The sequence below is a fragment of the Lactuca saligna genome, chromosome 3, assembly GCF_052625555.1.
Source record: "Lactuca saligna cultivar CGN05327 chromosome 3, ASM5262555v1, whole genome shotgun sequence".
NCBI lineage: Eukaryota > Viridiplantae > Streptophyta > Magnoliopsida > Asterales > Asteraceae > Lactuca > Lactuca saligna.
In genome coordinates this window covers 80,462,653-80,490,131 of record NC_136419.1, presented here as the reverse complement: position 1 = coordinate 80,490,131, position 27,479 = coordinate 80,462,653, and the positions used below count along the sequence as shown (strand labels likewise).

Genomic DNA, 27,479 nt, shown 5'->3' with positions numbered 1-27,479 from the left:
GTGGTTGCTAAGCATTAACAAGGATATATGTGTTACTAACCTTTTTGGGGATGATATAAGAGTTTTTGGGGATGATATAAGTGTGAACCTCATGTGTTGGGTTTTCTGTATCGGGTGTAGCCTTCTGATCTCCAGCTAATACATCCTAACACTCAATCCTTAAGTGTAATACATTTAGAATTCATTATAATGGCCATTTACAATGCTAGAAGGCAATAGAATCAAGTCTGACTTTTGGTTTGTTGGATTAACTTTACAAGATAAAAATTATCGGGGTGTCAGAGTGAGCCTCTATGTCTCACGTCGTGAGGCTCTTTTTCTTCCAAAATCCAACATTTTAACTCCTTGAAATCCTAAATCGATTTATCCAGGAAAACAGGTGTTACAAACAACATTATACTTTTGGTTTTGTTCTTAGAATGTTATTTACTTTGAAAAATCTACAACACTAAAAATTATTTTTTATTTGAATGAAATTAAATTACTTTAACTAGGTAGATAATTCTAAGTATAATCATGTAAAAGGAAAAAAAAATCAAAAAAGAAGAAAATAAGATGCTATAATAGTAGTTCTTTGATTATTTGTAACAATTTATAATTGACTTTTCACAAGTCCATAGATTGTAATCAAGCACCTCTTCTTAATATAGGTTTAGAAACAAAATTAATAAAATGACGATCATGTCCATGATGAGAATAATGATGTTGAAGATATGAGTATAGATAGAAACAAATTATTTTCTTAACCTACAGGGTTAAAACCTTATGAAAATAGTTCTATTTGCGCTAAAGATATTGACATGGAACAACATAAGGAAGATTGAAATGAGATATTGAATGTATGATTTAACTTTTACTTGAAAACAATATTTTCAATAAATTTGAAATGTTACTTTGTATTTGACATAATATATATATATATATATATATATATATATATATATATATATATATATATATATATATATATATATATATATATATATATATATTGTGTAATTTGTTATTTTATGTATATTATTTTATTTTTGGATTATAAGTGTACCTTAATTTGAATATATTACGATTGGAATATATATATATATATATATATATATATATATATATATATATATATATATATATTGTGTAATTTGTTATTTTATGTATATTATTTTATTTTTGGATTATAAGTGTACCTTAATTTGAATATATTACGATTGGAATATATATATATATATATATATATATATATATATATATATATAAAGCCATAAAGTCACGACATTGAAAATATGTGTCATGTGTTAAAAAAACAATTCAAAATTATAACAAACATATGGATTTATGACACACAAATACATGCCATCTTCATTTATGCCTATTCTTTTTTCTGTTAGCGAATCAAAGAAACATGCTAGAAATATTGTAAGTTTTCTGAAATATCCTTACTCCTAATTCCAACATTTTCTATGGGATTATATAAATTAAGACTGCTAATGACAACAACCACATAAAAAGCCAAAATCTTGTCTTTTTTTCTTTCACATTATATTAACATATCTTGTGTAATTGATCATTACAATCATCATTCCATCTTTATCTCTCTTTTTTTTCTTTCTTCTCCACTCCCTTAAAAAAGTTTAACTAAAGACAAATAAAAAAGCATAAATATCTTTAAAACCCAACACTAAAGAGTCAAAATTGATCATTCTCGATTTGCAATCTTAAAACGTCTCTCTCATTCCTCTAAGGGCTTCAAACACACTTGAACCCCATATTTAGGTTTTATAGTTAGCACTATTACTGGTGCATGTCTATAACTATCGGATATCGTAAATTTGAACTTTGATATTAACATAGCCAAAATTATCTTCGCCTCCATCAATGCAAAAGATTGTCCTACACAATTACGTGGGCCAGCAGCAAACGGCATAAAATGTCGTGCTTGAGAGAAGGACCTTGAGGCAAACCGATTAGGGTTGAATTCATTTACATCTTTACCCCATATATCTTCACTATGGTGTATGGCTAGCACTGGGATCCATATCGACAACCCTTTTGGAATGAGGAGGTCGCCTAGTTTTATATCCTCAAACGCCATCCTCGGCAACACGGACGCAGGAGGATACAATCTCAAAGATTCGTTGATCACCATGTTTAACTGCATCAATTTCAAAACAAATATTATATTAATCGATCAAAACTTAGATATTAGAGACGACTAAACAAAAGTTATTGTTTTCACATCTAATAGCGTTTGTTTGAATAAATTAAGAACAAGTTTCTTTTTCTTGAATAGAGTTAAGCTTAGTTTCCAAACCCATTAGAATTTAGTATCCGTTCAAGAAAAAAATAATAATTTAGTTTTAATTATTTCGTTTTTTTTTAAAAAATTAAAATGAAAATGGAAACCCATTTATAACCAGACAACCATGCATGAGAATCTCGAGTCTATTTAAATCATAATAGTTTTCAGTGAAAAAATTTCAACGCATTTAATTATTAATTTAAAGTCAACTTGTTTTTTTTAATAATATTAAATTAAATAAAACAAATAAAATCATTTAGGATTGTTTTAAGTATCTCTACTTCACCCACTTTAAAGCAAGGCACTTCCACTAACAATTTATTTTCCTAAAAAATCAAATTGGATTTAATTGTTTAAAATACACTAAAAGATCTACTTCAGTATCATTGTTATTATTACCATTATTATTTTAGTATATTTTATAAAAGCCATCTCATTTACGTCACATCACCATACGTTTTAATATTTTATACATGAACGAATTAACTAATCGTTTTAACCAGTCAAACTACAATTATATATCCTATTTTTAAGAAACGAGTCGATTAATATATTTGTTAGCGATGCTTACTTCACCAAAACTATTAATATTTTGGACGTGAAAACCATCAAAAATATATGTTTTAATGTACAATTTGATCAATACGAACTATTTTGTTGATTTGTTTATAGACAATTCATAAATTAAATTTCTCACATACCAAAGAGAGCTTCGATAGATTTTCAACCGAAGGTGAACCACCATTGCACACAAGTCGAACCTCCTCTCGAACCTTATCTTGCCACGATGGATTGCTAGCTAATAACATGATCGTCCATGTGAGTAATAGCGCAGTCGTTTCATGTCCTGCAAAGAAGAACGTCTTGCATTCATCCATTATCACTTGCAAATTCAAACTGAATCCATTCTCCCCTCTTTTCTTCTGCATTTCATTAAGCAACATCCCAAGTAAATCATTCCCATACGAGCTACTCCGACCAATCTCCACACAATCCGTCCGACTTTGTATTATCTCCATCAACAATCGCTCCACTTCCATCTTTAACGACTTAATCTCCCTATTGTATTTGCTCGGAAGAAAACTATACATACAAAAAAAAGATATTAAAGTTTGAAGAAACATAGGACACCATGTTGCATCGTTTTTTTGAGGAAAAAAGATTTATACCGGCTTCCCGGAAGACATAAGTGTCGGCTAGCTTGAGCACAAAGTTGTTGTAAAACCGTTAACAAATGAAATATCTGTTTCCCTTTCTCGTAACTACTATCGAATTCAGTTCGTGAAATGATATCTGCTGTGAGTTGAGCCATGTACTCTCCAATCTCAAACTCCTCACGTCCCATCGATACTTCTTTCTCCATTGATCGAATCATCTCCTTAGTGCATTCCACCATGTAACCCGCATAACTCTAAATAAAAGAGTCTTTAATAAGTCTACTTTAGTTTAAGTTTTAATGTAAAGTAATAGAAGGTGGTACGTAGATATATATATATATATCAATGAATATATGTATGTATACCTTGAGTTTATCTCTCATAAATGCGGGTGCGACGATGTGACGTTGGTGGTGCCAATCATCGCCGTTGGCCATTAAAAGTCCACGGCCAATAAAATGTTTACAGCCTTGTTGTTGAAGCCATGATTTCCCGGAACTAGTGCTGTGCTTTACTAAAAGCTCTTTGATAAGATCAGTTTCCGTCAAGCACATCCGCGGTTCCGTACCATTCCAATATATGAATCTTTTTCCTGCGATATGTAAATTAACTTCTTTTATTAAATACTTTATGATATATAAGTAACAACATTAAAATCCGTAAGAAGATTTAATTTTCCTAGACGTTATGTTGTTAAATACAATATCTTTTCATCACCTCCGTTTCTTGATATATCCAGATCAAGTGTTTGAAACGCTTTTATTGCATTACATGCAAGTCATGAATACAAAATTGAAATCCGTCATAGAAAATGAATATATTTTCGTTACATTTTTGAGCAAGAATTTAAGATAGTTCTAGACTCGTAACGCAAGTGTGAGAAGAAACAAAACTTGTGTTTTCGTTTCTGTTTAACTCAAATCAAAGGATTTGAGACACTTTAATGGTGTTTGGAATCCAATATATATGAGAAAAGGTACCGTATATTTTGGACCAGAGGACGAGATGAGGTAAGAGGCGAGGGACAATGTCGTGATCAATGGAGGGCATGTCAAAAGAGGTGGATTTGGAGACGAGGGAGGCAACATCTATGAGGTTACCGATCAGGAACCGGGGTTTGGGGCCATGGACTCCTTGCCGAGCCATGATGTTCTTGATGCGTATGGGTGTTAGCAAATAACAAGTAAGAGTTTCATAAGCAATCTTCAAGAAGAGATAAAGAAATACAAGTAAAGGTGCCCATAAAACCACACCCATTGAGATAATCAATTTGAAAAAAAATATTTTTTGAGAGAGAGACAGAGAGAGATAAAGAGAGAAGGAAGTTTGAGAATAAATATTTGGATCCAAGGAACGCAATTTATAGTGATGACCACTCATGAGAACAAATAAAATATACTCGAATCACTCTAAAAGAAGTCAACATTTGACTTTTAATGACTATTAAATTCGTTTCTAAATCGGCACTTATATTTTTTCAGTGGTAATTAGAAAATTTTGTTTTTATATATCTACTTTAAAAAATGTCATTGGAAATCAATTTTATTAATGATGTATTTTAATTTCAAATTTTTAAAATTTTACTCTCTTTATGGACCACATCTTAGTGAAAAGTTAGTTTATTTTTTAAGTTGTTATGTTTAGAATACAAAAACATGCTTAAAAACTTGATTATAAGCTACATTTTTTAAAAGATATTTAGATTATCTTTGGAGAAGCTTTTTAATACTTTCCAATTATACCATTAATTAATTATAAAAATAAAATTTTATAATTATCGTATTGTCATTTTATATATTCAACTACCTTATCTGTTAGTTTTTACAAAATATTATTTTTTTTTATCATGTAGTTTTTCAAATAATAATTAGTTCTTTAATTATTAGTTAGTTTTTCACCTATCATCAATTTTCAAATAGTAGCTAGTTTTCTAATTAATTCACCAAAAATAACCTAAACTTAATATCATAATTAATTTTTGAAGAGTTGTAAACTATTTTAATGACTTAATATTAATATATTTTTTAATTTGGTTTTATTTTTATAATGCGATGCTCCAATTAAAAACAAACTAGTATTAGCTTTTAGATATATATTAAATAAAGATCTTTTTTTTGACATATCTATACTCTTATCTATTTTGTCATGTGTTATTTTGTGACTAACTAAAAAAAATCATATTGCATTTTATATAATTTTTTTGTTTTATTAAATTCAGCATGGTATGCAATAATTATAATAAATGTCATATTAAATCCGAATCAATTTCATTAATGCTTTATTTCGAATTTTAATTTTTAAAGTTTTTTTAAAGACAAAATTACTACAATTCATTAATTAGTAACTTTGACATTGATTTTATGATATTTACAAACCAGTTCTTGAACAATTAGTATAGCCACATAATGAGTATTCATGATTTCATATTGTCACTTGATAGTACGAACCTCATAATCGTATATATATTTGTGTTTCAGACAATGATCATATTATTCTACGATGCTCTATTCCGAAGAAAGTGATCAACAAATATCTGAAATAAATACCATGACTGAGAATGCTCTATTCCAAAGGAAATGATTATTTTTCACACAAAGAAAAAGTTATTTTTATTATTAAAATACTTGGTTATACAGTTAGTCAGCCCAATTTACCTTTATTCAATGACATGTACTCAAAGCAAGCTTAACTCTACGAAAGATGCCGAACCATGAATCTATATTTTTTAAATAAACACGTCTCATTTTTAGCTTGATGTTAAAAACATTTAATTTTATCTAATTAGTATTTCTTTTTCTTAGGTTGCATACGTTAATACCTGTGGCCGAACTCATCTTTTGTAGGTTTTTTTTTGGAAACGGCAAATATATTATAGAAAAAGGAACCCCCCTAGCAAGGAGCTAGAAGAGGGACCAAAAATAGAAAGACGTACAAGTGAATTCAAAATTACAAATCATAAAATGGAGAAGTCACCCAATCCTCCCAACTACAAATACCCCTATTGCCTCTATCTTTAATCCAATAGAAAGTCATAACCTTAATACATTCCAAACCCCTATGGACAGAAATACCCTCCATGTGAAATAATCTTTTGTTTCTAAACCTCCATAAATTTCATAGCATGCCATAGCAAATCACAATGAATCGTTTCCGTTTCTTTTTGTTCCCACCCCAATTGTTAGCAAAGTGTATCAGGTCACTGATGGTTGTGATAGAATCATGTACATTAGCAAGCCCACACCAACTCCAGATGTAGGACCTGATCATGTGAGCAAACGGACAGTTAATTAACACATGATCAGCACATTCAGGACTACCAATACATGAAGAACATAATGTTGAGCTGACTGCAATACCCCTCCATTCCAAGGCTGTAGCAGTTGGAATGCGTTGTTGTACAGCACGCTAAACAAAACATATAACCTTAATCGGTACTAATTTGCTCCAAGTAATAACAGGGGCAACTGGGTAAACCGTGTGCATCTTGTCTACTAGCTGTCGGACAATGGCCACCGAGAATATACCATTCAATGACAGTTTACACCTCCATTGGTCCATCCTAGAGTTTAATTGAACGTTAATCTCAGAGTCATCTTTTGTAGGTGTTTTATACATTAAGCTAGAAAACACTTAATTTACCTTGAAATGATAGATTTTTTATTACAAGTTTTCAATCATCTACCATGGAAATGATGGGTTTTGAGCATTCTAACACTTCCTAAGTGTACATGCAACCTTAATAACCTTGGATCTATGTTTGTCTAATTGTCATGCAAAGTTGAATTCCAAGGTTATATTCCTATCTAGCATACATGGGGAACAATTTTAACATTAAGTATAGATAGAATAACTTACCTTGTTGTTGCTTGTGTTCCTTGAAACCTTGTGAGCCTAGCACCCCAAGTGTGATGCCTCAAATGCTTCACACAACACCAAATGCTCTTGGAAGAACTTATGAGAGAATACTCACTTCTTCAAAATCGGCCAAGCCCTCTTGATTCTTAGTGTAGCCAATTTTGGGTGGAGAATATGTTACTTATATAGTGTTGACACATCTAGGGTTAAACCCTAATGTGTCATGACTCTTCATTTCCATGACCCATGGGTTTGTAACTCCCATGGAGCATCCATGGAGCATCCTATGGGTGGAACCCAACTTGATAGTCCATGGAGCCTTTTAGCCCACTATACAAGATATGGATGATTTACATAATCAACCCATATATTTAATTAGTTATCTTTTGATCACTTAATTAATTCTAAATTAATTCTTGATCAAACTAATCAAATAATATTATTAATATATTAGAACTTACAATATATTAATAATCTCTAAGTGTTATTTCTCTCATTTAGTCTATCCAATTGCATGGTGCCATGCAACCCAAATGGACCATGCCGGGTCGGGTCAAGTACATACCAGAAATAGTTATGGACTTAGACACCTTATCCAACAGTCTCCCACTTGGATAAGTCTAATAACTATTACTGCAAGTATGACTTCAGGAACCGATCGGCAATCGTAGCTCTTTTCAAGGTTTCTCGAAACTGAGAAGATGATGGTACGCCATTTAAGATAAGTGATCATATAATCCTCTGTTCTAGATATCAGTCGGACAAATACATGGAACAATGTCTTACTTATTGTCCAACATTTTGTTTCCCGATTTCCGATTTGTTTGACAAAGAACTTCATTGAACACATCAATTTAGTTCTGACCGGGCCCGGTACATAGGTCAAAACAAAATCATCGAGGGGCCCAGATATCAGCTTCTAATCCAAGAAGGAACAGATAAACTTCGACTCATATGTTTGTTCTACTACTCATTGAATTACACATAAGAGCGCGATTTTATAACATCGAGTTACCAATGCGTTTTTCGTACAATCAATGCATAACCAACTTGTAAGTAACAAATCATATCTCTAGATTTAAAGACTTATATGATATTACCGTCTCACGATCACTCGAGATAGAATTCCATGAAGTGATTCCAGTGAGCGTGGGTTGAGTCCAATGCTCAGAACTTATGAGCACTCATGATTGTTGTAGCCTTGTCCCAGACCTCTACAACCAAACATGACAGTCTTGATTCATACCTACTTCCGACATATGACCGACTGTGGAGGTTTGAATAATATGTTATACCAAACAAAATTATTCTGGAAGTCAAAACATGCAAAAGAAATATAGTAAACGATCGACAAGAGATAGTAACACTTTACTCATAAATAAAACACTTTTATTCATCATCAAATGTCAATTACACTTTACAAATTTCAAGGTTATCTAACTACTAAATCTAATATCATCCTTCAGCCCTATGCTCCGAGCATGCTGGAGATGCTTAATCCGAGTCAGTCCCTTCGTGAGGGGATCTGCCGGATTCTCATCTGATGATACCCTCTTTGCCACGAGGAGTCCTTCTTCGATCCGATGTCTGATGAAATGGTATTTTCTGTCGATGTGTCTGGATCTCCCGTGATCCCTTGGTTCCTTGGCTAAGGCAACAGCACTTTCACTATCACAGAAAATTTCCATTGACTCTTTAATAGCTGGTACAACTCCAAGGTCTCCAATGAAGTTCCTCAGCCATAACGCCTCCTTTGCCGCTTCGCTAGCTGCAATATACTCTGATTCACAAGTAGAATCTGCCACTGTCTCTTGCTTGGAACTCTTCCAAGAAATTGCTCCTCCATTTAGGGTAAAGACCCAGCCCGACTGAGAGCGGAAGTTATCCCTATCAGTCTGGAAGCTAGCATCACTATACCCTACAACTCTCAAGTCATCACTCCCACCGAGGGTAAGGACCCAGTCCTTAGTCCTTCGTAGGTACTTGAGAATATTCTTTACCGCAGTCCAGTATGCCTTGCCAGGGTTCCCCTGAAACCTGCTAACCATGCTCAAGGCAAAGGCTACATCAGGTCGAGTACACGTCATAGCATACATGATCGAACCTACAGCCGAAGCATAAGGTACTCGACTCATTTCTGCTATCTCAGCCTCAGTGTTAGGGCTTTGTGTCTTACTCAGTTTGGCGTTACTCTGGATGGGCAACTCTCCTTTCTTGGAGTCTTGCATTCTGAATCTCTTCAGAACCTTCTCCAAGTAGGTACTTTGACTAAGTCCAATTAGTCTTTTACTCCGATCTCTCAAGATCCTTATCCCCAAAATATAAGCAGCTTCACCAAGGTCCTTCATAGCGAAACACTTTCCAAGCCAGGACTTTACTTCCTGCAGGGTTGGAATGTCATTTCCTATGAGTAGTATGTCATCCACATACAATACCAAAAAGCTAACTATACTCCCACTAGCCTTGACATATACACAAGATTCATCTTCACTCCTAGAAAAGCCAAATTCCTTGACCTTTTCATCAAAGCAAAGATTCCATCTGCGAGGTGCTTGCTTTAATCCATAAATGGATTTCTCAAGCTTACACACTTTATTAGGGTACTCGTTACTGACAAAACCCTCTGGCTGACTCATGTAAACATCTTCAGCCAATTTTCCATTAAGGAAAGCGGTTTTGACATCCATTTGCCAAATTTCATAGTCATGAAATGCGGCTATGGCTAACAGAACCCGAATAGACTTAATCTTGGCTACCGGAGAAAAGGTCTCATCATAATCCACTCCAGGAATTTGAGAGAAGCCCTTTGCAACCAGTCTAGCCTTATAAGTGTGTACTTTACCATCCATGTCGGTCTTCTTCTTGAAGACCCATTTGCACCCTACATTATTTCGACCTGGTACATTCTCAACCAAGTTCCAAACTTGATTGTCATACATGGATTGTATCTCGCTATCCATAGCCTCTTTCCATTTGGCAGACTCGGGGCCCGCCATGGCTTCCTCGTAGCTGTTAGGGTCATCTTGACTTACTAGTGTCTCATCACTAATAAGTGTCTCACCTTCTGCAGTAATATGGAATCCATAGTAATCCTCAGGTGCACTCCTAACTCTCGTGGAACACCTCAGAGGTACAGATTCGTCAATTGGCTCAACAGGAGTTTCCTCCTCAAGTTGAGGGCTAGAATTTGAAGTTCCTTCACCACTTGACTCTTTAATTTCTTCAAGATCAACTTGCCTCCCACTGTCTCCTTGGCTTATAAACTCTCTTTCTCGAAAGACTCCTCTCCTTGCTACAAAGACCACATTGTCACTAGGTCTGTAGAAGAGGTAACCAAAGGATTACTGTGGGTAGCCGATGAAAATACACCTCTCGCTTCGGGGTTCGAGCTTATCATGAGTCTCGCGTCTCACGAAAGCCTCGCATCCCCAAATCTTGATGTGGTCTAGTTTAGGTACTTTACCAGTCCACATCTCGTGAGGAGTTTTGGCAACTTTCTTTGTAGGGACTAGATTAAGGATATGGGCGGCAGTCTCTAAGGCATACCCCCAGAATGAGATTGGTAGCAAAACTCGACTCATCATGGAACGAGCCATGTCCAACAAGATTCGATTACACCTCTCAGCCACACCATTCAACTGCGGTGTCCTGGGAGGTGTCAATTGTGAGACAATCCCACATTCCTTTAGATAGTCGAGGAACTCTGAACTAAGATACTCACCACCTCGATCGGATCGAAGCATCTTAATGTTCCTGCCCAATTGATTCTCGACTTCCTGTTTAAATTCCTTAAACTTCTCGAAAGTCTCTGACTTATGCTTGATTAAGTAGACATATCCATATCTACTGTAATCATCGGTAAAAGTCAAATAATAACGATTAGCATCCCTTGTGGCATGTTTGAATGGTCCACACACATCCGTGTGTATAAGGTCCAACAAACCTTCATCCCTTTCACACGAGCCTGTGAAGGGTGACTTTGTCATTTTTCCAAGTAAGCATGATTCGCAACTATCATTTGACTTTAGGTCAAACGACTCCAAGACTCCATCCTTTTGGAGTTGGCCTATGCGTTTCTTGCTTATATGTCCAAGACGACAATGCCATAATGATGCTTTATCCAAGTTATTATTATTAGTAGAATCAATACACAAAACATTATTTCCTAAGTTATCTACAATAGATACAGCTTCATACACACCATCACAAGGTAATGCTTTAAAATAAAGAACATTATTAAAGAAAGCATTAATCGAACCAACTTCATTATCAAACGAAAAGGTGAAACCTTGTTTGTACAATGCATGAAAGGAAATAATATTTCTTGCCATTTCTGGCGAATAACAACATTTATTCAAATCTAAATTTAACCCACTACTTAGCGATAAAGTATAAACTCCAATCTTGGTGATAGGTGTAACTTTCCTATTGCCCATGATTAAGTTTATTCTTCCTTGCTCCACATTCTCACTTCTTCCTAGTCCCTGCAAGTCACAACAAATATGAATACCGCAACCGGTATCAAGGACCCAAGATTTCGAATGGGGTGAGTTATTAGAAATGATAGTGTAAATACCTGCATGGTTGGGTTTGACTTTCCCATCCTTTACATCCTGCTGGTACTTTGGGCAGTTTCGCTTCCAATGAGCTTTTTCATGGCAATAGAAGCATTCAGCCTCTTTTGGGTCAGAAGAAGGAGTAATGAAACCTTTCTTGGTTCCACTTGAAGAAGAGCCATCAAGGGTCCGAGCCTTGGTACCCTTTGAAGATCTCTTTCTCTTCCTCCCTCGACTTTGCCCGATTGCCAAGACCGGAGTTGAGTCTGGAGTAGGAGTGATAGCAACCGAATTCCCCTTAAGACCTGTTTCTGCGGTCTTGAGAAGTCCCTGAAGTTTGCTGAGGGTGACCTCTTCCTTGTTCATGTGATATGTCATGCGGAATTGATCATAGCACGATGGTAAGGAGTGCAAAATGATATCTATTGCAAGCTCCTCAGGGAAGTTCACATTAAGCTTCAGTAAACGATCCACATACCTTTGCATTTTCTGCATGTGGCTCGTGACGAACTCTTCGTCCTTCATCATGGTTGTTATCATGGAGCAGATGACTTCGTACCTCTCTTGTCGTGCACTTTGATGGTATCTTTCCATCAAATCTTGGTGCATTTCATAAGGGTAGAAATCTTCATAAGACTTTTGGAGTTTAGCTGTCATGGTGGCCAACATGATGCAAGCCACCTTGGTTGCATCTCTTTCATGAGTATGAAAGTCAGCGATCTCCTGGGGAGTTGCAGTGGACTCGTCAATTTCCTTAAGCTCCTTGTCAAGGACATATTCTTTGTCCTCGTAGCGGGTAATCATCCTGATGTTTCTGATCCATTTATTGAAGTTGGATCCATCAAAGGTGACTTTTCCGCACAAACTCATAAGAGTAAAGGAGCCATTAGGATTCGAGCCAGAAGCATTGTTTGAAGACATCTGAAAGAGAAGAACAAGTTTAGTTTAGATTTAAGAGAGTCCTTAATAAAACACCCAAATGTAATATTAAGGCTAGGATCCAATCACAATATAATATAACTTAGAAGAGGTATGTCGTAATCTAAGCTATACCATATTTGAAAGGTAGGTGAATGACGATTCACCAATTTCCACCACGAAAACCGAAATATTAGATATTTAGTTTTTATTGGTTTTAGAAATTCCTAGATTCTTTGAGATCCAATGAACTTTTCAAAGGCATGTTTCAATCTCGGGAGTGCCCTCCAGGTTTTGTGACTGGGATGCCGAGGATCACAAAACGAGGTGTGAAGTAACCATGCAAATCACTTGGTACCCTTAAAGTTTATCACTCAATCGATGTGCCGGTAAACCACACACGCTCCACCGATACTATAATAAACCTTAAGTCACCCTTTACCTACCTTGTTAAGTCCAAGTTAGTGTGCCGGTTAACCACACACGCTCCACCAACGACTTAGACAAAGTGTAAAGTGTAATTTCATGGATTAGCACCTTATTCACATTTTTCCTAAAGTAACTAAGATTGGGAATTTAATAAACATTTAGTTACTTTATTATATTGATCATACTTTGAATGAGAATTTATAAGTCCTTGTCTTACCCGTTCGGCTAACGACCCTCCACCAGTCAAGCAAGCGGTGGGTGAGAATATTCACCCATTAAGTCACCATTTTATAGGCAACAACCTTATACCCACCTTATAGACCGGCTTCGTGAATGAGGCGTACTAGCGGTAAGACGACTTTATTCTTATACATATATATATAATTATTAAATCATCATAATATAAGTATAAGGGTTGAATTTTAACTTTTAAAATTCTAGGGGTTGGAACTTAAAGTTTTAACTTAACTTTACTTGTTCCAAAACTTGAGGGCAAGTTTTGTAACTTTCAAAACTTTTCATTTCTTGTAACTTATGAGTTTAATAGAGTAATAAAATGAAGACTCTTCATTTTTCTAACTCTTGTGTTTTCTTAATGGTTTTAACTCAAGTGTGACTCTTGGTTTTCCATAACTTAAGGATAAGCTATAGACTCCATTAAAACACATTATGATCAAGAATTAAACTACCAAATAGGTTACAAATAATTCCTATGATCATCTAAAACATCATAAGAACAAGAACATGAATATGAACACAATCAAAAATTACATAAAACTTTGTAATTTTGATAACTAGTTGTTGTAAATGAATTAGCAAAGACATTACACCACCAAAAAACAAGTTTTCAATTACCAAAACAGTTTAGGGTAATGTTTCTAATTCATTTCCAGCAACTGAATCGAAATTCTGCACTCAGTCGACCCTACTCGCCGAGTGCATAAACTGACTCGCCGAGTTGGTTGAAGATACTCATGGACTCGACGAGTCCCCCCTATAGACTCGACGAGTCCATTCGCAGACAGCAAAATTTCCGATTCTGTTTTCAACTTTTAAGCACAAATAAGAGCAAACAAGCCTAGGCTCTGATACCACTGATGGGTTTTGAGCATTCTAACACTTCCTAAGTGTACATGCAACCCTAATAACCTTGGATCTATGTTTGTCTAATTGTCATGTAAAGTTGAATTCCAAGGTTATATTCCTATCTAGCATACATGGGGAACAATTTTAACATTAAGTATAGATAGAATAACTTACCTTGTTGTTGCTTGTGTTCCTTGAAACCTTGTGAGCCTAGCACCCCAAGTGTGATGCCTCAAATGCTTCACACAACACCAAATGCTCTTGGAAGAACTTATGAGAGAATACTCACTTCTTCAAAATCGGCCAAGCCCTCTTGATTCTTAGTGTAGCCAATTTTGGGTGCAAAATATGTTACTTATATAGTGTTGACACATCTAGGGTTAAACCCTAATGTGTCATGACTCTTCATTTCCATGACCCATGGGTTTGTAACTCCCATGGAGCATCCATGGAGCATCCTATGGGTGGAACCCAACTTGATAGTCCATGGAGCCTTTTAGCCCACTATACAAGATATGGATGATTTACATAATCAACCCATATATTTAATTAGTTATCTTTTGATCACTTAATTAATTCTAAATTAATTCTTGATCAAACTAATCAAATAATATTATTAATATATTAGAACTTACAATATATTAATAATCTCCAAGTGTTATTTCTCTCATTTAGTCTATCCAATTGCATGGTGCCATGCAACCCAAATGGACCATGCCGGGTCGGGTCAAGTACATACCAGAAATAGTTATGGACTTAGACACCTTATCCAACAGGAAATCTATTATCCGTTAGTGTTAGGACATTAACCTTATTTGACATGCGAAAATTAGGAACGATCGACTAGATTTGATTTTTGAATATAAAAGAATAACAACAAATGACTATAAGTACTTTATTATGATATTTAAAAAAAGACAGTATTTTATAATAATATTATACTTTTTATGTGTATATAAAAGTAAAAATAGTGACATTAAAATAAAATTTATATATATATATATATATATATATATATATATATATATATATATATATATATATATATATGTTCAGGTTCATTTGAGACCATTCTAATTTTGTGAAACCGTGAGATCAAATTTAAAAATAATTTTTAAATGCAAAATAAATGGAAAAATCCAAAAATTCTTTTTTTAAATATTATTTTCGGAACTTAAATTAAGTAAAAAAAATTAAAAAATAAATCCGTTTTTTTTAACATACGTGAAATATTCTAAATAGAATATTACACTGACATTTTCTAAAAAATAATTTTAAAATGCAAAATAATGGAAAAATCAAAAAATTCTTTTTTTAAATATTATTTTCGGAACTTGAATTAAATAAAAAATAAAAAAAATAAAAAAAATTCTATTTTTTTTTGAAAAATACGTGAAATATTCTAAATAGAATATTACATTGTACATATTGTAAAAATAATTTTAAAATGCAAAATAAATAGAAAAATCAAAAAAATTCTTTTTTTAAATATTATTTTCGGAACTTCAATTAACTAAAAAAAATTTAAAAAAATAAAAAATAAATAAAAAAATGCGTCTCACGTTCTCACAAAATTAGGTCGTCTCACATGAACCTAACCATATATATATATATATATATATATATATATATATATATATATATATATATATATATATATATATATATATATATATATATATGGGTGGATGTGTATGTGTCTGACTATAAGTGTTTTATGATGATAATATTAAAAGTGAAACTAGTAATTTGAGGGAGTTCAATATTTTTGTGATCTAAAAAGTTTCAATGTCTCTTTTCTTTTTCCCAAAAATTAAATGTTTTATTTCACTCTTTATGTGAAAAAAAAGGTTAGACCTAATACACTAATTCTCTCTTTTTCTATATTGCATCAATCTTCTAAAAAAAACCTTGGAACACGATTTTTTTTCTCATACGCGATTGCATCTATCATCACCTTTTACCGGATTTGCTACACAGTCAACACCAATGACGACACCACCGTCCTACCCCGACGACACCTTCCTACCCTATGTCGACCGTTTATTCCGAGTTCTATTACCTGCTTAGTCACTCGTTCAAAATAAAAAGAAGAGCTTATTGTGTGTTTCATCACAAACACTCTTTGGTACTTCATTCATGTGGTGGTATATAGTCTAAAGTTTTCTAGGATGGTTTTGAGGGCAAGTAGCTTGTTTTGTGCTAGTGTTTACATATCCATCCCTATTCTTGAAGAACATGGTTACTTTAACCAAGTAAACAATGGTATGTTATCTATTTCATATGATAAATGTAGTTATTATTTTGATTTATTGATCAGTCTAGAATATTCTTTATGTATAGTTTTTGATGAAGAAAACATAGGTTTAGGTCTAAATATTTTTATATTGCCAAATAAGGAAAGAACCTTTAAGAAACCTCAAGGCAAGGAGTGAGTTTTTAGTAAGAAAATTAATTCTTGATCTTTACAATGTCAATTGATAAGCATCTCTAATACTTCCATGTTCTATCTTTCGTGATATTTGTTACAACTAGCAATTTTGACTTAAGGTTATATGTATGCACCAACACTCTCTCCATGTATTTTTATTGAAATAGACTATATTAAGATAAAATGGATTAATTTTGAATACCATTAAAAACAAAACACTTGAAAGAAACATGCAACACGAGTTTATATGTCACGAGGGACCAAAAATGACCAAAGTATGAAATTAAATGGTGGAACAAAGGAGTGTTCGGCCATGAACACTTCATGATCGAACACACATTAATCTAGGTGTGTTGGGCCTAGTTTAGACCGAACACACTATATAGAGGCCCAATACAAAACCGAATTCTCCATATATAAAGATATTAGGATAGATTATTCCTTTTATATGCAATTAAGGACCGATTTCTCTTTTCAAGGAGTGAAATTCGTTCATGCCTAGATTATTTTAAGAGTGTTCAGCCATATCTAGGACATTATAGATGATATCCATTTGTTTAATATATGCAGTACATAAACAGTGCCTTGGAAACCATATTCGGTCATACCTCCTTATAATCCATCGAATTTCCATGAAAAAAGTCAAATTACACAGCATGTATCCTTGCCACTTCCATATTTTAAAACCTACGAATTTGGAGACTCATTCATCATTCAGTTCATTACACTCCACGTCCTTTCTCTTATTTTTCTCCACTGATATTGTATCTATTCTCAAACTCTCTCAAGAACAAGGGTTTAGTATTTGAAATAACTTCATCTTCTAAGTAATATTCACTTCTTGTTAAGCACTTCTACCGACTCTTTGTGTTCTTACACTTATTGTGTTCATTTTATCCCATTTACACACAAAAATTTCGTGTGTATAACTTTCCTTAAGGTGATTAGAAATTTCAAGTGAACTTCAAGTGAAAATCTTAGGCCTCGTTTGTTTTTCTACAAAAGTACTTTTTGAGCACTTTTCCCTTCTGGCAGGTAGACGTTTCGCAAGTGCACGTCTTCTTCCGCAAACTTGGAAAAAGACAAAATACATTTAACCACTTCTAAAACAAACAACACCTTAGGGTTTTGGCTTACAAACTCTACTCCACACTTCAAATCTTCCACAAAAAACACCCAAGGTGAGTTTAATACTCCCTCATTTTCGTGTTTTTACTACTTTTAGGGAGGGAATACAAGATTTGTTTTGTGTTTGATATTGGTATTTATGCTTGCATGTGTATATTTTCATGTTATTGTGTGTAAAATGCTATAAACTTATGATAAACCTTCATGAACTCGAGATTTCATCATGTTTTGAAGAGATTACAAAATAAGTTACATTATATAGCATCATAAAATAGTTGGACATGTTAAACATGTTTGCAAGTCATTATGAAACTAAAAGAAGTTACAATAAAGGACCATATTTTTCAAATAAGTTAAAAACAGGATAAAATGATCATTTTTGAATAAAATGGGTCTTTTATGCTATTTTAGATATTTTTGAACTAAAATGGTCATTTTTGATAAAATGGACCAAGTTTAAGAGATTTCATTAGAATGGGCCAAGAATGTCATTTTTATTAAAAAAAAATGAGCCCAGCTTGTCATTTTAGCACAAATTGGACTAAAATGTCCATTTTTACTTTCAAATGGGCTTTTTACAACATTTTACCCTAATTGGACCAAATACACTCATAAAATTTTTTTGGGACTTGTGGCCCATTTACCTGCTTGTTGAGTCTAACAAACTAAAAACATACACATAAAACGATATACATTGTGCAATTTAATATTCGTGTAAGTTGAGTTAAGGATCTCGTGAAGACATTATGTTTGGTACCTATTGAGTGTACAACCGTAGCTTGTAGTTATAACCAGAGTCTCCCTGAAGTGAGAGCGAGAGTTTGTGTATAGATCTATACGGAGGTGACTCCCCCACACCTGAGTTATTCACTACAGCTAGACTAGGCTAGTCTAGGGTGACAAACCTTACCTGGAATAGTTCGACGCCTAAAAACGTCAAGACAGGCGAACAGTCATTATCATGTATGGTTATACCGGCTCACAGAGAGAATAACAACGATAAATCTAAAAAGAATACACATACTACACTTTTAATACATTATGCCAAGCAATACACCTACTTTATTTCTCGAGTCTTATGGGTTTTAAGACTTCAACGTTTTTATCAACGTAAAGCATCGGGTTTTCTGGAAACAGCTTAGTACACATTACAATTTTTTTTAAATAGCAGAAAATATAGGATTTTCTGGAAACTTTTTTCATACATTGTCGGAAACAAAACACACATGTTATAATACAAGATTTGAAATCAAAACTTACAAACCATTTTTCTTATAGAAGATATCAGATTTTCTGGTGTTTACAAAGTGATACAAAGTTTTCCTACAAATTCACTTATGAACTCACCAACATTTTATATGTTGACGCTTTTCAAAATTGCTTGTATTCTCAAGAACACAGTAAGCAGGTATAGAGCCTTGGATTACTACATATTTTGCTGCATTTTGGAAATTTATTACTAATGTCACTTTCATTGTCCTATGTGAACAAATACACTACGTAAAACAATGTAAGCTGGTATTTCAATGTATGACGTGTGGATTGTTGTGTTTTATTTATATACAATTGTGACAATACTATACAATGACGTCATCTGCCTCCGCACGTTTCCGCAATTCTGGTCTGAGGGTGTGATAGATTTGTATCAAAGCATTGTTTATAATGAATGGACTTATCTAACCATAAAAGATATATAAATATAAATATATTGGGACTAAAATACTATGAACAAAAATAAAATCCATACCTATGTGTGCGTTTTAGGATATTATCACAACAAGAAACAGTAGGTGTCTTTGGAGGATTTGGACATTGTGGTTAAACCCAGACAGTTATGTAGTCGTATTAGGGATAAATATAGTCTGATCAACTATATTTATTCAAAATTAAACCAACATGTGTTTGGGAGTGATCGTGATGGACAATGAATCTAAAACTTGTCAACCTAATACCCAAAGGATTGTTGAACCAAACATAAAAAATTAAAATACCATAGGAGATAACATATCAAATTCGCCATACACTTTCTACATGCTTCTCACACATCCACTTCCCGCACAGAAATCATGGCCGAGAACCAGCAAGGTGACCTCTATTATCAGGCCTTAGTGGCCAATAGATGGGTTGAAGAAGAGCCAGAAATGGTTCAAGAAGAGAATGCAGAAGCGAGACCCAAAGAATATATGGTAATGGACTATGAGAATGGTGAATCTGAGGAAGAGTCATATAAAGGAGAAGACATGAAGGAAACCCCTAGTGAACCCCACCATTCGAAAACCCCACCAGACCAGCACACAGTGCAGGAAAGCGCTACTGAATGTATACGCTCTCTCAAAAAAATAAGTAGCCAACCTCAAGCAACAACTCTTTGCGAATCTAGGGCCATTCGAGTAAGATAGAGGGAAGATATGATCACTCAACAGGCGAACGAATTGGCTAAACATTTGGTGTGCCAGTTCGACATTTGAGTATCACCATCACTATTGATAGGACTCTCTTTTCAATTACTATTGTATGTAGGGTTAGCCCCTCAATTAAGTGATCACCGTACTTGAGAAGGGGGGGTGTTATGTCGTTTGACAATTGTATCATATACTAAACCTTTACCAAGTAACGAATCAAATGTGTGTCGTATTCGCAATGTTGTTATCTGCTATGAGTACTACTTATCATTTCACAATTTTATATGAGTTCAATACTTTGCACAAACTAACGACCGAAATTGCTAGATACTCAAGCATCCTGAAAGAAAAATAATCTATATGGATAGACTTAGCATTCGTGTAGAATCTACTACTACTTATCACCATAAATACATCTTATGGATGTAGCTTAGGACAGTGAGAATCATACAACAAAAATGGGAAATGACTGTCGTTACTTACGAGCTTGCTTATCATCGTGCAACAAAAAATGTCATCCCACTGAAATAACCAACACCCCAGTAAGACATCAATCCTACAAATAGATTCCGCTACATTCCAAGCCACCGTAATAGCTGTTGTAACCGCTGTCATGATGCAACTCAACGCAAACAACACCAACATAGATGGAAACAATATCAACAATTCCTACCGTAATAACAACCACGGAAACCAACAAGTGATAACTTACCAAGGCACTCCAAACCACAAACTTAAGAGCAGGAAGTGAAAGTTTAGGATTAAGATAAAGGGTCATCCAACTGAAAGGCCCTTGAAGAAACAACATACGGTTGCTGACCATGATGCCATGACACCTACCACATCAACACCAGCAGGACTATATGTTGGAAACCTTCCAAAATGCAACAAGTGCATCTTCCATCATAATGGAGCTTGCCGGGAGTTACATTGCAATAGGTACAACAAGAAAGGGCATACTACCCATTACTGTAGGACTCCGACTCAACCCATCAATCTAACCCCTATAGTTGGAATAAAACATATATGCTACAAATGCAGTAAGATAAGACATTTCACAAAGAGTTATCCAACAGAGACTAATGACGGGAAAGTGGGAGGAATTTAACAACTGGAACTAAAGAAAACAAAAAGGAACCCTACCAGAATTTTTGGTACATTCTCAAACAACAATATTTGAGCCTCAAAGTTTTACCAAATCGTTATCAAGAAAAATTAAGATTCACAAAAGACATATGCCTAGGGTGCACTCTCACGTTAAATAATCATTTATTGCTAATCAACTTGATGCTAGTAGATATTAGGAACTTTGACGTGGTTAAAGGAATGGATTGGTTAAGCCCCCACCATGTCAACATTATGTGCCACGAGAAGGCCATTCTCCTTCACCTCCCTAACCATGAAACCCTAATAATCTATGGTGGTAAACCTGAGGCCAATCTCCATCTTATCTCGTGAATTAAGGCACACAAATACCTGCATAAGAAAAATTATGCCTTCCTCGCTCACGTCCTGGATAAGTCAAAAGAAGAGATAAACATGAAGGGTATTACAGTGGTATGCAACTTTCTAAATGTGTTTCCTGAAGACCTTCCAGGAATACCCCCCCCCCCCCCCAGAAAGGCAGGTTGAATTTTGAATCGAACTAATTCCAGGAGCCACATCAATTGCCAAATCACCATGCAGGTTAGTTCCCGCCGAAATGCTGGAGTTATTCAACCAATTAAGAGAACTTCTGAACAAATGATTCATCAGGCCAAGCTTCTCACCACGGAGAGCTCCGGTCTTGTTTATCAAGATGAAGGACAAATCCTTCAAATTGTGCATCGACTATCGTGAGTTGAACAAACTCACCATCAAAAACCGATACCCACTTCCACAAATTGATGATCTCTTTGACTAGCTTGAAGGAGCTAGTTATTTCTCTAAAATAGATCTATGATCCGGTTATCATCAACTCCGAGTCCGAGAAGAAGATATCCCCCAAAACTACTTTCCAAACTCGATATGGCTGTTTCAAACTCGTTGTTATGCCCTACATTCTAACGAATGCCCCTGCAACATTCATGGACCACATGAACCAAGTTTTCCGCCCATTCCTAGTCAAAATTGTAATTGTTGTCATTGATAACGTAGTCATCTGCTCTTGGAACAAGAACAAACACGGTCAACACCTACGGCAGGCTTTGGAGGCATCGAAGTCGGAGAATGTCGTGAAGGAAGCACTGCGTTGAATGGATAGAAATCTCGAAGTCAAAAAGATGAAGATTGTTATTACATAAGTTGGATCTGGATCCTAAGATTTGGAGGAATCATGGATGTAGTCATGAATAAAAGCGCACAAAACGCGATATTCCATCCATCCAGGTCCCGATAAAATGTACCCGAAGATCAAACGATATTATTGGTGGCCGAGCATGAAAGCAGAGATTGCCTTTTTTCTAGGAAAATGTCTCACTCATGCTAAGGTTAAAGTGGAAGATAGGCTCAGGTCATGTGTGATGGATTTCGACAAAGCATGGGATACTCATTTACCACTCATTGAATTGTCATACAATAATACTTATCACATGAGCATTGAGGTTGCTGACTTTGAATCCCTTTATGGAAAAAAATGCAGATCACCCGTGTATGGGCAGAAGTAGGAGACACTCAACTGGCCAGGGGATTGGTACCCGACAACACTCTAACCAGACTGGAAATCATCAGGGAAATCACTGAGAAGTTCGTTCAGATTTGGGAATGTCTCAAGGCATCCAGGGATCAACATAAAAGCTATGTCGACAAAAGGAGAAAGCCTCTGGAATTTCAGGCCAGTGATCGCATATTACTCAAGGTCTCTCCCTGGAAAGGGATGATCCAATTTGCTAAGCGGGGAAAGTTGAATCCACGATACATCAGACCATTCAAGATCATTTCTAGGATAGGTCTGGTGGCCTACAAGGTACACTTATAACTCGAACTCTACAATGTATACCCTGTCTTCAATGTATCAAACCTGAAGAAGTGCCTATCAGATGAAACTCTCGTTATTCCCCTTAATGAGATCGAGATTAATGAGAACCTTCATTTTGTTGAATAGCCAGTAGAGATAATGGACAGGGAAGTGAAGCGAACTAAACAAAGTTGTATTCCTATTGTGAAGGTTCAATGGAACGCCAAACACGGACCAGAGTTTACATAGGAAAGTAAACACCAGTTGATGTAGAAGTATCCCCATTTTTCCTCTAGTTCTCAGTGACTACTCTCGAATCAATTTCAAGATGAAATTCCCTCTAACAGAGGGATGATGTCACAACTAGCAATTTTGACTTAAGGTTATATGTATGCACCAACACTCTCTCCATCTATTTTTATTGAAATTGATTATGTTAAGATAAAATGGATCTATTTTGAATGCAATTACAAACAAAAAACTTGAAAGAAATATGCAACACAAGTTTATATGTCATGAGTGAACAAAAATGACCAAAGTATGAAACTAAATGGTGGATCAAAGGAGTGTTCGGCCATGAACACTTCATGACTGAAAACACATTAATCTAGGTGTTTTGGGCCTAGTTGAGACTGAACACACCATATATAGGGCCACTACAAAACCGAATTCTCCATATATAAAGATATTAGGACCGATTTCTACATTTTATGCAATTAAGGACCGATTTCTCTTTTCAAGGAGTGAAATTTGGTCATTCCTTGATTATTTTAAGAGTGTTCGACCATATCTAAGACATTATAGATGATATCCATTTGTTTAATATATTCAGTACATAAACAATGCCTTGGAAATCAAATTCGGCCATACCTCCTGTGACAACCCGAAATCTATTCCGTCAGTTTTAACCTTTTTCCGTTAAAAAAGTTTCGTTTTATTTAACTGTCCGTTAACCTTTTGGAAGAGGTTAATTATATGGGGACTATTATAATGACTTGGTAAGGGTTGAAACAAGTTAGAAACACCCCAAAATTTTCCTTTGAAAAATTTTAGTTTCAACCAAGTCAAAATACAACCACTAAATCGGGTGCGACCAAAAAGCCACGTTTAACGGCAGTATTGGGTAGATTTCCACTGAGCCCCAACTCCAACCCCTATATAAGGGAGAGTAAACTTCATTTCCACCTTTTTCACCCTCTCTCTATACTCTCTCTCTCTCATAAAAGCTCGTTTCCGACTCAAATCCGCGAGTTTCCGCCTCCAAAACGTAAGATCTTCTACCCTAACTTGTTTTAGACATTGTTTAGTGTTGTTTAAACCCAAAAATCACCCAAGAAAGCAAATTAGAAGGAGTTCACGGCCTAAGAACCTCCTTAGGCCGTAAACGCCTTAAATGGTGCCAAAATGCCCAAAACTCCCTCCCTTAGGCTTGGAAACCAACTTAGGATTAAGCCTAGAAGTGTTTGAACCTCAAATCAACAAGTTTAGGGTCTTGAAAGAGGATTTACGGCCCAATAGCATTCTTAGGCCGTAAACTCCTCGAAATATGCAAATCAAGCCTCAGAATCACTTCCAAATCACATTTAGGCTTAAGATATGGCTTAGGGGCTTGCTATTTCGGGTTTGGAAAAATTAAACACAAAGAAATGAGGGGCAAAACGAGTTTATGGACCAAGCACATGCTTAGACTGTAAACACCCCCAAACCATGTCAAATGATAGTTTTTGTCCCCTAAATGGCCATATACCTTCATTAGAAAATCCTAGGGTTGAATCAAAGGCTTCAAATCAAAGTTTAGAGGGTGCATGAGAGTTCACGGCCAAGCCATAGAGCTTACAGCCGTAAACTCCCAAGGAGTGGTCATTTGGACCGTAAAATTCAAGGGAGTGCACCCTTGGGAACCTAAACACCCTATAGCCTTAGATAATTGCTTAAAACCAATTCTAGATGCACATGGGACTTGAAATCATCCCAAAACACTCCTCCCATGAGTTTACGGCCGTAAAATCCTGGGCAATATGGCCTCCCAACCGTGAACTCATATAAAGTGAGTTTTAGGAGAGTAAACTCTTTATCCAAGTCATCCACACCCTTAGATGTTACGCGCGACACTCCAAACACTTAACCAAAGTGTTTTCCGCACTTTAGGATGCGTATATTTGTTTAATTAGTATTTTATGTACTAATTATATGTAAACATATGTTATCATATGTTAATAGGTCACTAAGTGTGTTCAAGTCATTACTTGACAAAGAGCACCCAGCCGGCAACTTCGTTGGATCCACTTACATCAGGTGAGTTCGTACCCCTGAATGAACCTTTTAAATGTTTTTACATGTTTTATAGGGGAGAAATACAAGTTAAACATGCCAGTTATCATATCAATCATATGTGATTGATAACCCGCATGCACAAGGATTTTACCACACTGTTAACTGTTTTACCGAGTATGACAATGTAAATGGTTTTCTAAAAACGTAGTTACTTGTTCAGCTTTTACTTATAATGTTTAATCCAAGTTTCATATTAAACTTGTTTATGAAAGGTTTTCAAAGGATTTTTTAAGATTTTCAAACTTATTTTACAAAGGAATACCAAGTCGTGATTCTTGTAATGTATAAAGGTTTTTCAAAGTTTTCGTCTATGTTTTTATTCTCGTACTTGGTGAAGATACCACTGCTTCATTTCGGTTTAGTTAATACCTCTACTTTGTGATACGCTTATACCTGATAACGCCTCCACTTCATGATACAATTATACCTTGTAAGACACTCTACTTCGTGATACGCTTATACCTTGTAAGACACTCTACTTCGTGATACGTTTATACCTTGTAAGACACTCTACTTCGTGATACACTTATACTTGAGAACGCCTCCACTACGTGATCCACTTATACTTGATAACGCTTCCACTTCGTGATACGCTTATACCTGATGACACTTCCACAGAGTTATATGTATGCCTATGATTGTATAGATGTACATAAATAATATTCGTTGAGATGTGGTCTGGTGGGATCGGATGTCTGTTCGAAGGTCGTTTGATCATTAGTTATATATTATGTATACAGGCATAGACATATAGGTTTACACTAGTCAATCCAGCTGAGAGTCTCTATCGGTTGTCCAGTATTTTACACTAAATCTCACTATACGAGATACATCCTCATTACACGGCCTTCTCCGTTGTTGAGTTGGTAACCAGAGTCTCTTGTAGGGAGAGTGGACATTGTGTGTATAGATCTATACGGGATTGACACCCCCGCACCCTGACTGCTAGCTACAGTCCACGGCCTACCAAACCAAGGGGTGAAAAATGTCATAATTATACTGACGCTTGTAGGGCGTCAAGATTCTCTAGTGTCGATCAGTATGGTTACGAGTATCTCAGGGTTACCTTATAATTCATGGCTTTAAGGTAACGGGTTTTATACACGGGATTTCACTGTATACACTGTGTTCACTGTATTGGACCTTACTAGCTGTATCTTTCATTTGATATTGTCTAGGGTCAGTCTGTAGTTTAGACCTTGCTAGTTGTATCTTTCATTTGATACTATTTGGGGTCTGTATTCTCTGTTTTAGACCTTGCTAGCTGTATCTTTCATTTGATACTGTCTGGGGTCTGTACTCTCTATTTTAGACCTTGCTAGCTGTATCTTTCATTTGATACTGTCTGGGGTCTGTATTCTCAGTTTTAGACCTTACTAGCTGTGTCTTTCATTTGATACTGTCTGGGGTCTGTGTCTCCTTTTCATAGACTGAGCCAGGCATACCGTTCATTCGATACCCTCCTGGAGTCTATGATTCTTTTGCCTTAGTCAGCAGTCCTCACTGCTAAGGCATATGTTATTTTCCCTAGTATTCTCCGACTTTCTTAAAAAGCAAATCCCATATTTTGATAATGAAAGTGTTTAAGGGAAAACTACTTTTTACCATATAACTCTGACCAGTCTTGGTAGAAGACTGCTTTTTAATCAGAAAATATAGGATTTTCTGGAAAGGACTATATTTCACTGTATACTTGAAGATTACTACGTATATAAAGTTTTTTTTTTTTTTTTTTTTTTTTTTTTTTTTTTTTTTTGTATAAAATGACACTAAATACTTATGAACTCACTAGAATTTGTAAAAATGCTGATACTCGCTTTTCAAATAACTTGTATTCTCAGGTTAGTATTAGACAGGTACATTCCAGGAGCTTTTGTTGAAAACAGTTTTGTGCCAAGTTGTATCTATACTAGTTTCTGTATTACTTTAATGATTCTATACAATGTAAACTATGTAAA

At 35.1% G+C, this 27,479-nt stretch overlaps 1 protein-coding gene across 1 annotated transcript; it reads right to left on the bottom strand.

Annotated features, from left to right (window-relative positions):
* Positions 1 to 1,479: 1,479 nt before the first annotated feature.
* CYP735A2 (cytochrome P450, family 735, subfamily A, polypeptide 2) lies at positions 1,480 to 4,759 on the bottom strand. Its single transcript, XM_078985467.1, has 5 exons — positions 4,428 to 4,759; positions 3,813 to 4,039; positions 3,460 to 3,701; positions 2,992 to 3,373; positions 1,480 to 2,143 (listed from the first exon to the last, which is right to left on the bottom strand). The coding sequence occupies exons 1-5, from the start codon at positions 4,702 to 4,704 to the stop codon at positions 1,721 to 1,723; spliced, it is 1,551 nt and encodes a 516-aa protein (XP_078841593.1). The 5' UTR covers positions 4,705 to 4,759; the 3' UTR covers positions 1,480 to 1,720.
* Between the last annotated feature and the right edge of the window lie 22,720 nt (positions 4,760 to 27,479).